Here is a 12,137-nt window from a genome sequence, read left to right on the forward strand (position 1 = left end):
AGCACAAATAATTCAGCATAAAGCAGCCCCGTTCCTGTAGCTTGGCATTAGGATAAGTATATCTTAAGAAAGTTCTTATGCAGACTTGGCTTCAGGCAATAAAACGTCATAGACGTATAACTGTAGCAAGCGAAATTTCTAGGGAGCAAATTAGGCTGAAAACATCTTCTAGAGATGGCTAGAAAGGAAATGTACACCACCCCAAAATAAGGCAAGTTATGCAGTAAATGTTTCATTTATTGGCCTTCTTCCATTACTATTATGGTTAAAAGACATCTTGTCAATAAGAAAGGTATATTTATGGAGTACTGATGTCTTTCAAAAGGCTGCTCCTGTCACAAATGCCTATAGCGGTAGTGATCGGCTTATGAAGGCAGGTGATGAAACCCTGTACAAATGCATACATCTCCCCATTAACCCTTAGATCATCAGGCATTATTGTCACTTTACCTGGACCTGTCATTAGCTGAAGCAAGGTGATCAAGCCAGACACTTCAGAAAAATGCCAAAAACAGAACAGTGTCCCTCAGGGTTTCAAGAAGAGGGTGTGTGCCTTTCCGAGTCCCTTGATAGAATCATTGGGGGAAAATAAAAGGTTCCCTGTGAAGTGGGCCCTTTTTGCCTGTCCCTTCCTCCTGCTAAAATTGAAAACTCTCAGGTGTCCAATTTTTAGTGTTCCTAGGTTGGCTAAGGGAGTAGCTTTCTTCAACATCCAAATAAGGAACCATCACCCACGCAGAACAAAAAGCAAACAGAAAATCTCACAGTGGAATCAGGACTTTGGCTTCTCAACATTTCCCCATTTTATAGCTTCCTTATGTTTTCAGATTCTTTTTTTGGCTTCCTCAGTCAGCACACTCCCTGCATAGCTAAGTCCAACACAGTGGGTAACAGATCATCCATCTTGGAGCCTGGATCTTTAAAGAAAAATCACACAGAACACATACACACATGTACGGAACACCGTCTAGGTTTAATTACTAGAATCTTGCCAGGTGATTGGGGAAGCTGAATACGGTTGTTGACATGTATTCTCTACTTCTGGTGAATCTAAGAAGACTATCCTTGTTTTTCCTAAATTCTAAAGCCAAACTTCCAGTATAGTTTGTCCCTTTTGCTGCTATGCTGGTGAGCCTCTTAGCGTAACTGGGGTGTGGGCTGAAACTACGGGATCATGGATTTTCTGAATGTTAGAAAGGACCTAAGAAAATATCCAGTCCAAACACCTCACCTGTCAGGTGAGACAGGACAAAGGGGCCATAGGTAACAAGGCCAATGGCCAGCCTGTTTCTGCCATATTCCTTCAAGCACAGTCCCATATTTCAGAGGACATCTAGCACTCTGCCATAACGCCCCCCAGTAGGGAACTGATGCCTGAAAAGTGATTTATATAAACTGAAACTTCCTTTTCACGCTCCCCAATAGGGATGAATAAGGAAGTACCAACGGGAGAGGTAACGTATTCACTTAATTTTTGAGGTTAAAATGCAGATTGCTAACATCAACACAGGTCCACAGAGATTTAATAGAGGGATGGGGCTTCCCTGGTGGCGCAGTGGTTGGGAGTCCGCCTGCCAATGCAGGGGACACGGGTTCGTGCCCCGGTACGGGAGGATCCCGCGTGCTGCGGAGCGGCTGGGCCCGTGAGCCGTGGCCGCTGAGCCTGTGCGTCCCGAGCCTGTGCTCCGCAACGGGAGAGGCCGCGGCAGTGAGAGGCCCGCGTACCGCAAAAAAAAAAAAAAAAAAATAGAGGGATGGCTGAAGGGGAGGAGAAAACAGAGAAGTGAAGTAGCAGAAGGGCAGTGGATGATGAGAAGGAGACAGCAAGGAGGGTTGAGGGACAGTCTACTTACAGCTCAGGACCTGGGCTGGCCCCGGGAAAGGCCTCCAAGGGAAAAGGTCCCAGCTTCTCCTCCAACCTGAGAGCCCCCCAATATGCAAAACTCCTTGGTTCAGGCTAAAGTCAGAACTGGTCTGGTTTCCTCCCTGTGTTTAGAACCCCTGCTATTTGGGTAGAACTCTTGGTCCTATAAACTAGGAGTCAGTCATCAGTATCTAGAGAGAGAAGTAGCCTCAACACCGGGACACAAGCCAACCGTTGTTTAAAATTTCACAGCAAATCTACAAATTACATGTCCAGGTTGTGGGCCAACCTGACCTTTTTTTAAAAAAATATTGTATTACCTTACTTTTTGCCAATTTCAATTTCACACCCTCCCCCCACTTCTCCCCTATCCCCGCATCACCTGAAGCCCTTTCAGAGACTCAGGGGTAATTGACCCTCTGAGATCTTGCTGGTCTCCCCAAGCCTGTTTATGGCACAAAGTAACAGGATTAAATGTGGCACATGGGCTATCATGGAATAAGTTTTAACTGCTTAACTGAATCAGAGATTTAAAGAAGGAAGGATTCAAGAGTTTCCTTTGAATGAGAAATATAAGGATATGCCAAAATGGATGAGGTTACTAATGATGGGCAGAAAGCCCTTAATATTTACATACGATAAAAACGCAGGCCAGGACATTAAAAACAATAAGTACATTCTTTAAAATTTCAACTCAGTATGTTTATGAGCTTTCATTTTCCAGGTAAGTCCTATAAAGGACACAGAAGACCCCAGTATCCAATTTAATTCAGATCAGCTTTAGACTAAAATAAAAGAACCACTGCACAGGACAAAGAAATGGCCACAAAGTTGAGTTACTATAAATGTGTTCCCGTTTGAGTAAATAAGCCTTTAAAACAGGCCTTACGAAAGTCTACGCTGTACACAGACTCAGGCACCTAAGTATACAGGTGACAATTAGCAAGTGTGAGAAGCTATGGTCATTTGCTAAATGTGTAAATCTAAAGGCAACCAAGTGAAAAGACCTAAAAAAAGGACACTGTTAAATCCATTTGTACATGGATTTAACAGTGAAGCATTTCATTCTTCATGTTTTTACTTGGTGTCTTGAAAGAATCCCCTTTCTGTCTCCACTCACCCTCTTAGAAACTGTGCCCGCCTTATTTATTTATGAAGTCTGAAGGTTAGTCCTACCTGCTGAGACTAATTAGCCCTGTGCTTTGTATCCTATGCAATCCTGTCTGATTAAAGGTACACATTTGTTTTACTTCTTTTCAGGCTCCTTCTCACTCTACTTCTGATTTTCTGATTCATATAAAAGCTGGGAGTTTCAGTGATTCTCCTCCATAGCCCTCCCCCATGCCCCCACCACATTTTTATTTTGCCCACATCTTACTCTTTAGTGTGCAAATGTGGTTATGAATTTTTTTCCAGTGCAAGGGAATGCATTGGCCTTGTCAATCTTGGTATCATCATTTTTAGTAGTCTTCTTGCTGAGACCTTAGCCTATAAAACAGTTTTGCTGAAAACCCAAACTCTCTAAATATTACATTTAAATTTGCTTTCTTTTGGAAAGCTTAGGTGCTGACAGGCCAGCTGAAGAGCAGGTGAGATGTTTTTTTAAGGGATGTGGGTGAAATAATTTAGCTCATCCTGGACTCCAGGCCAACACTGCTCCTAAAAGACAATTTGCTAATTATTGACTTCTTTTTTTCTGGTTCTTTTTGTCCCCTTTCATGTTGTAGATTCCAGTCCACTTCTCGTTGGATATTTGCAAGAAAATGAGTGTTCTTGCCCCATTTTCTAGGGACACGGTGTTTTGGGACCCAGGCCTTTCCCCCTTCGACATAATTTTCTTCCCCATTTTGTAGCAAATCAATCTGCTCTCCAGGAGAGAGCCTAAAAATCAACAAATACCTGCCTCAAACCTCAGGTTTTCCATCTCCTCCCAGAGGTCTTCCAGCATCAGCTGGGTTAGCAATTTCCTGCCAGAGCCATCTACATCTTGATTATTTGGTCAGTCTTTTGGGGATTTCATTTCAGACCCCCTTCCAGAAAGACTCCAGACCCACTGGTCCCAAGGGTTGGTGAACTTTCAGTTTTATTTTCCCTGGCGGTGTTAACGCCCAAACTTTTCACCCTGAAAGTCAGAAAGGACTTTGAATCCTAGCTTATTTCCTACCACCTCCAAAGTCAGTTTTAAAAAAAAGAACAACACTCTACATTGAAAAGAATCATGTATTTTTCCTTAAGGATATTTTTAATGCCCTTGACAAACACTACAGTATTTGATTGTTTTTTGGATAAAAAGTCATCCTGGCATATTTATTCTAGTGAGACTTAAGATTTAATGAAATGATTCACTATTAATAAACAAGAAAGGGGAGGGAAGACCTCGTGGGTTAATAGTTTCTTTCATTGCAGATAACCAGGAACTTTGCCCAGCCCTCCACTTCCCCAAGCTCTCTGAAAGTGGAGGGTTGATCTCTCTTTTTGACCACTTCTCTTATATCCCGCCCAAGGGTGGCTGATTTCATTGCTGGCTTAACCACTAAACACCAGCCCGCACCCCTTCCCCACAATACTCTCCTCCTTTTCCCCTTCCTTAAGACTTATTTCTAATATTTCTAAAGTGCACTTTTTCTGGGCCTCACCCCATCCCCGCCCCCCAAGTGGGCTTTCCTTCCGCCTTCCTCGGCTCGGATTCCTGACGCGGTCGCCACCCCCTTCCCCTCCTCTCCTACTCCGCATTGTCTTTCTGAAGCCACCCCCCTCCCGGAGCGAGTCCCCGTTCCCTCGCCCAGACTCCCAGGCTCGCACACACTCAGCGCAGGCCTCTCCCCCTGCACACTCCTCCCTCCGTCTCTCCCCCCCTCCCCCGCCCCTCTCCTCCTCCTCCTCCTCGTCTCCCTCCTCCCTCTCCCGGCGCCCGAAAGGATCATTGTTAGCCACCCCCGCCCCGCCCACCCCGGCTGTTTATTTATGCAGACGTCACCGGGCCGGCCCCGCCCCCCGGCATCTCATTAAGCGAGTGTGTTCCTCTCTCCCTGTCAATAATCTCCGCTCCCAGACTACTCCGTTCCTCCGGATTTCGATCCCCCTTTTTCTATCTGTCAATCAGCGCCGCCTTTGAACTGAAAAGCTCTCAGTCTAACTTCAACTCACTCAAATCCGAGCGGCACGAGCTCCTCCTGTATCTTCGGCTTCCCCCCCCTTTGCTCTTTATATCTGACTTCTTGTTGTTGGTGTGTGTGTTTTTTTTACCCCCCTTTTTTATTTATTATTTTTTTGCACATTGATCGGATCCTTGGGAACGAGAGAAAAAAGAAACCCAAACTCACGCGTGCAGAAGATCTCCCCCCCCTTCCCCTCCCCTCCTCCCTCTTTCCCCTCCCCAGGAGAAAAAGACCCCAAAGCAGAAAAAAGTTCACCTTGGACTCGTCTTTTTCTTGCAGTATTTTTCTGGGGGGGGGCAAAACTTTTTGGGTTTTTTTTTTTTTTTGGCTTTTCTTTCTCCTTCATTTTTCTTCCAAAATTGCTGCTGGTGGGTGAAAAAAATGCCGCAGCTGAACGGCGGTGGAGGAGATGACCTAGGCGCCAACGACGAACTGATTTCCTTCAAAGACGAGGGCGAGCAAGAGGAGAAGAGCTCCGAAAACTCCTCGGCAGAGAGGGATTTAGCTGATGTCAAATCGTCTCTAGTCAATGAATCAGAAACGAATCAAAACAGCTCCTCCGATTCCGAGGTAGGAAAAGCCCCTCGGGCTGGCGGGGTTCTTAATCTATTTCCTGGGCTTGGCAAATGTTGCTTAAAGGGGAGAAATGGGGGCTGGGGGCGGCGGCGGGACGCCGCGGGGCCGGGCGGGCGGCGTGTGCGTGTGGTGCCACCATTGCAAAAACTTGTAACCCTGTTTTTCTCTCCCATCCCAAACCCCCCCACCTCGCTGATTCTTTTTCTCCCCCATCTCCCCCCTCTGCGTGGCGTTTGCCCCTCGCCCTCCCCACCTCCACCCCTCCGGGAAGGCGGAAAGACGGCCTCCGCCTCGCTCCGAAAGTTTCCGAGATAAATCCCGGGAAAGTTTGGAAGAAGGTGAGTACGCCCCGCGCGCCCCGCAGTCGCCGGGAGCTGTCCCCCGGGCCCGCCGCCCCGCGCGCCCGGGCCCCGCGCCCCGCTCGGCCGGGCCTTGCGTCGGCCCGGTCGGGGCGCCCAGCCACTTGGGCACTTTCTAAAAAGTTTCTCCTCGCTCTCTCCCGCTCCGCGCGGCCGCCGCCGTCCCCTCGCTGCCCCGCCATGTTAGCGGCCAAGAGGCAAGATGGAGGGCTCTTTAAGGGGCCACCGTATCCCGGCTACCCTTTCATCATGATCCCCGACCTGACGAGCCCCTACCTCCCCAACGGATCGCTCTCGCCCACCGCCCGAACCGTAAGTGCCTCCGCGCGCGGCCCCCGCCCGCTGACCGCCCGCCCTTGCCTCCCTCCCGGCCCCGCATGCGGCCCCTGCCCTGCCCTGCCCCCTCCCTCCCTCTCCCCTCCCTCCCCGCCTCCTCCCCTCCCCGCCTCCCCTCCCCCTCTTGTGGCCCAGGCAGCCCGAAACTCTCCAAACTTTTCTGCCTTTTGTGGACTGGATTTGTTTGCACTTCGCCATGTTCTTGCTTTCAGTTTGTTGCCTCGTGATGTTGGGGAGACTCTTCTTTCCAAGCAGGGCTTTGTTGGTTGGGGGGGAATCAGAAGAACTTTTTTTTGCGCTCTGATTCCCCCCGCCCCCTTTGGTGGTGGTGTTTGTTTCTTCACCCTGGGAAGATGACTGTGTGGCTCGCTCTTTTCTCCCTCTCCCTCTCTCTCTTTCTCTTTTCCTTCCCTCTTCTGTGGCGTCTTGGGCTTTCCCCGGTTAACCCCTTGGCTGCCGCTGCCGGGGACTGAGTTAATGGGCTGCGCCCGACGCGCGGGGTAGAGTGGATTGTCCTCCAGGCGTTGGACTTGAGAACTAGCGGGCGCGCGGAGCCCGGGGCCTTGGAGGAAGCGCCTCGTCTTTCTCTTTCGGCCGCTTATTTGTTTAGCTTTCTAGTGGCGATGGCTGGCTCTCAGCCCTCCTTCCCTTTTCCCCTGGAAGGTCACGCTTCCAAGACTGGTCCCACTGCAAACTTGGGGGCTCTGGGCTTCCTTTTCTGGGGCCACCCCGCAGGGCCGCGAGCGCCCTGGGCGCCGTGGCCGGCTCGGCTGCCCGGCGCGCTGGCTGCGGGCTCTCCCGGGCCGCGCGGGGTGGAGAGGCCCCTGTGGCCGCGGGTTTTGGTTTGTATGGAGCCGGGATGGCCTCCTCCGAGCGGACTTGATGTATTTCTAGGGAATTTTGGTGCCTTGGGGTTTATAGCGGGATCTGCGCTCGCCAGCTTCCGAGAAGGCCCTCAGTGGGCCCTGGGGGGCCAGAGACCAGGTTGTGCGGGGGCCCAAGGATGTATAGAGGGTGAGGGAGGCCGAGGGCTCCTTTCTTTCAAGGGATTGGGCTGCTGATCGTGGGCCACCCAACTTTGGGGGCTCCAGGGAGGCGCGGGGTGCCAGGCTCCGGGGGGGTGGCGCTTCCCGCGGCGTGCGTCCCACGTCCCCCCGTGACATTTGTGAATAAGGCTCACCCTCTTCCCCGACAGGCCTCTGCCCCCTGTCCTCGCCTTGAACCCCCTCCCCCCATCCCACCCTCCTCTAAAAAGCCTGTATTACGAATCTCTAGACGCAATCTCTAAACGTTTGTGCCCGGCTTCTCGGGCTTGTCATTTTGCACCCTCTCTGGTTTGGTCCCCCTACCTCTTATTTACACTCACTTCTTCTGTTTTCTTTTATTTTTCGGTAACTCGAGATAGCAATTTGAAATAGTGCACCCACTGTTCAGCAGCCGTGGATTCGGTGCTAATGGCCGAGGGCTTGCCGGACGGGAGTCGATCAGATCTACAAGTGTTTTTAAGCATTAAAATATTAACTATCAGGTTTGACTTGTTTTTTGGGGCCCTGGCAAAAATGGCAAGGGCATGCTAGACCGGTCATTTTTTATGGCCAGGAAAGAGAAATAATTATTACCCTCCCTCCCCCTCCCGCGCGCCCAGGCTTCTGCATGCTTGGGAAGCTGGGAGAGCATTTCAGCCCGACCTCCTCCTTCAGGGCCAGTTCTTTCAGGCGGCGGGGGCCGGGCAGTGGGGTTGCAGCTGTAGGGGAAACATAGTCCGGTTACGTTGTATTTTTCTTGGGAGCCTGTGGGCATCCTGAACCGGGAGTATTCGGCTCAGAATCGGAGAGTTTGTGTAATAACCAAGCCGACCAAGCGACATTCCAAAGTAACCCTGAGAATTTCTTACTCTCCTCCCCTCCCCCTACGATGGAAGCCTCTCTGGTATTATTTTAAAATCCACTTAGCCATCTGAAAGGCCATCTGAATATTGAGCTTTGATGGTGGGCTTGCTGGCCTTCTTGACTCTTTGCAAACTCCTGCCTGTGACCGCTGGCAATCTTGCTGCAAGATCTCCTGAAACTCCAACAGTTGTGTTGCGCTGTAATTAGGAAACAGGGAAATTGTTAAAGGTAAATAAATGATTTCCCGGTGCGAAAAGGATGGCTCCCAACAACCCCGTCCCCTTTGTGGGCATTGTAGGAACCCTCGGCGTCTAGTTATTTTAATTGTGGACATAGCGGGTGGCCTGATGCTGTGACATCAGATGGAGTCTGAGAAGACATTTCTGAAGTCAGGAGGCAGTTTTAGTATTTGCGTGTCAAACACCAACAGACATCTTTAGTGTGCACAGGCCCTTCCTCCTCCTATCTGTTACCTGGGTTAGCTGATGTGCTCCAGAATTAAGGTTATTTAAGCCGGTAAGTAGAGCCATGGAAATGAGGCTGAGAGGCTGTTGTGTGTCACTCCTGACCTCTTCGATCAGAGGGCCGGCTTGCAATTCCAGATTTGATACAGCTGCCGAAGGAATCTATAGGCAAGATAGCGGTCTTTTCATGCTCATCTGAAATTCTTAGTGCTTCACAGAGTGTGTTTTTGAGGGCAAGGTGTAAAGACAAATTAGCTGTATGTTCTATTCTCTTCCAGACCCTCCTTGGTGGTGGTGTTCTTTTGCTACATTTTCTGGTAACTTATGAGTGTACCTGTAAGCAGTTGCATCCTTTAAAAAGCAAACTCTTTGGATTCCTGATTTCTGCTTTTCTTTTTAAGAATGTAAAGAATTAAGGAGTATCATTAAATGGGCTTATGAATAATATTTGATCTCAAGAATAATGCTTTAATTGCTGGAGACGCCATAAAGCTTGATAGTAATAATTTTATTTTAAAATGACAAAAGATTTCTACATCACATTAATTTAGCCTTTGATACTGTAATAGGAACAGCTTTTAAAAAGGTTCAAATACAAAAAAGCATTAAGGTGAGAGGTCTGGTTGAGTAGATGGGAGGTGATAGAACTGCAAATATTAGAATTGTGGTAACATTTGTCTACACCAAAGATAAGAATACTGTTACCATATTAAAGTAGATAGGAAAGAGTAGTTTTACGTTTCTTTTTTCCCTCCTGCCAAATGAGAATATGGGATACGGTGGCCGAAATTCCAGTTAGGTTTGAAATTCTTTTTAAGGGGTTGATTATTAGAGCTTTCACATCTTCTTTGATCCAAAGTTGTTTGCTTTTCAGCTGAAGCTGTTTGCTACTAGGTTGAACAAGTAAATAAGCAGCATCTTGAATTCATTTTTGAACTTGGAATCCAGCATTTAAAGGAAACCAAGAGGGGCCTATTATTCACTGGGGTTTTATTTAGCCGGGCAGCACCTTCTCTTTCTGCCTGGTGAAAAATGGATGTTTTCTCCTCGCTCAAACAGCATAATCCTTTCTAATACAAAAGATTTAGAGCCCGGAGTGTGAAGGGTTAATGGTGGTCCTTCCCCATTGTCCTCCTACCCCCCACCTTCACCCCTGATTGTTTTGACAACACTTTTCAAAGTGTGACATTCCAAGCCCCTACATAACAATGTAATATTACTGTAATTACACAGGTCATTACATTTTAAATAGAGAACAATAAAATGCTTATCGCCCTGAAAAAGAACAGGTGTTCTTGCCCTTCTTTGGTATTTATGCTAATTGTTTTTCATCTCCTTCAGAAATATTTATGGCAAACATGTTTAGATTTCAGTCTCAATGCAAAGTATTAATTCCGTGCTAATCTTTATAGGTTGGGGTTTAATGTCTGCAGTTTGGATTATGGGCTCAACATTCACCCAGTAAGTCATATTTTAATGATTATAAATTTAATATGCCAGTGCTTTGCAGTTTGTTGAAATGAAAGCTTTCTGAAACCCCAGAAACAAACTATGAGGCAGTCCAGGAGCCTGGAGTGTTTATCTGGAAGAAGTGTTTTTGGAAACTTTTGACTGCTGAAGGGAAGTAGCTTTCACTGATGCCCCCTATCTGATTGAGAAAAGCTTTGGACGAAAACAATCCCGGCTCTGGCTAGGAGTTTTCCACCTTGATTTTAATTTTACTGATGTGGATTTCATTTAGCGTCCCTGCTGGAAGCTGGTCCGCTTTCTGTTTCTTAGCAAGCTGTGAAAAAGTTACAGGGAGGTTTCCGGGGGCTGGCAGATCAAGAATGCTGTTCTGTTAGCGCAGGATAACTGCAGTTCTGCACGCTATTAAAAAAATATTTGCTTTAGAAAACCAGCATTTTAATAGTTGCACCAGAGGCTGTGCTTTTAAAGATTACAGTAGAAGTCTTTCCAGGTTTTGAATGCCTCCTCACATCCCACGAGGTGCCTGCGTGCATACGAAAAGCGCCTAGATTTCTTGGTGGAGAAATGTTGGTGCAACTTCTCTTACACATGCACAGGGGGTAAACTGGAAGGTATCTAAGAGGATTTTACATTTTGTCAGATGTTTCACAACAGGGGCCCCCGAATCACATTAAAAATGCACTGCAGAGAAAGGACAGCTGCAAATTTTTGTGTGGACCTGTGTTTCTGGACCATGACTAAAACTCCGAGGACCTTTTCCCCAGCTGTCTGGAAGTTCTGTGGAAGTTGGTTTATTGGCAGTTAAGTCTGAGGCAACCTGGATTTAGCAGAGGCTCTCTCCTACACAGGAAATAGATGACATTATATTGGGGGAAGGGACAAAACTTCAGGCAAGGAGTGATTTACTCCTTTATTGTTTTTTTAAAACATGGCGTTGCCAAATAAATAAGCACTTTCCAAGGAAGTAGGTGTAAGCTTTTTTAGTCTTGGTGAGTGGAATTAGATAATATCTTTAACCACATTTATAACTGTTTCGAGGTGACACATTTCAGAAGTTTTGAGAAGGAGCGGGGTGAATCAAATTCTTGAGGCTTTTATTTTTGAAGGGGGTGTGTGTTGTGGGCGTCTGAGTTTCTTCTGGGGGTGGATATTGGCAACCGTGTAAGTAAATCTTCAACTCTGACTTATAATTGAGCACGTTTGTGAAGGAAATGGTTAATTTTACAACCAAAGGCAAACTTGCACCTCGACAGGTCTGCTGAAAGAAATGTGCCCCAGTCCTTTGCTGGCAAGCGCCACCGGGTCATAAATCCACAGGCTTTATTTACAGCCCATAACACTTATGAATGTTAAGATATTTGACGCCACGTTGGCCTTATAATATTCAAGGTCCGCAGACACTGGCAGTAGCTCAGATTTCTCTCACTAATTATAAGCAATGAGATGGGGGTGGGGTGTGGAGACCCCCTTGCAAAAGCTGCCCTCTCCCCTCCTCTGACCCTCATGCCTACAATCTGAGCTTACTGAGACAGACACCCCCTCCTCCTTTGGCAGCTGACTTGTACTTTTCCTCCAGGCTATTGTTACACACATTTATAAAGAGCACTTTCAGTAATGGAAATTCAGTTGGGTGGGTGGGAGGGGCTCGGCACAAATGCCTTTTTTCAAAAGCAAAGTTGCTCTAGGTGTTTGCATCTTTTTTCCTTTTCTTCTGGCTTCTCCCTGTTTCCTTTCTTTCTTTTTTTTTTTTTTTTGAGACCCTCTTGCCTATATTGTGCATATTTCCCAGAATACTTAAAGAAACCTGATACGGGAGATGGGTCTTTAATTTATAGGATGTTCCACTGAGCTGGAAGGGAAAATACACACATTGCACAGTGCGCTAGTTAACGTGAGGGTTTAAAAAAAAAAAAAAAGTGCCATAGAGTGAGGAGAGTTGATTAAAAGAATTAATAGATGAGAAAAAAATTCCAGATTTAGCTTGGGAGTGGGAAGGCCATTCATTTGGGGGAAGTGTGCTG

At 47.3% G+C, this 12,137-nt stretch overlaps 1 protein-coding gene across 33 annotated transcripts in view; it reads left to right on the forward strand.

Annotated features, from left to right (window-relative positions):
* The first annotated feature begins 4,893 nt into the window (after positions 1-4,893).
* The window catches only part of TCF7L2 (transcription factor 7 like 2), a 197,708-nt gene continuing 190,464 nt past the window's right edge, over positions 4,894-12,137 (forward strand). For all 33 annotated transcript variants that reach the window (XM_029245326.1, XM_029245331.1, XM_029245330.1 and 30 more), the window contains exons 1-3: positions 4,894-5,592; positions 5,870-5,936; positions 6,145-6,269. In XM_029245326.1, coding sequence (XP_029101159.1) covers positions 5,404-5,592; positions 5,870-5,936; positions 6,145-6,269 — 381 coding nt within the window. In that variant the 5' untranslated portion in view covers positions 4,894-5,403. The remainder of the gene's footprint in view (positions 5,593-5,869; positions 5,937-6,144; positions 6,270-12,137) is intronic.

Source organism: Monodon monoceros, unplaced genomic scaffold (assembly GCF_005190385.1).
Source record: "Monodon monoceros isolate NGI ecotype Baffin Bay Population unplaced genomic scaffold, NGI_Narwhal_1 Super_Scaffold_4, whole genome shotgun sequence".
NCBI classification, from domain to species: Eukaryota; Metazoa; Chordata; class Mammalia; order Artiodactyla; family Monodontidae; genus Monodon; species Monodon monoceros.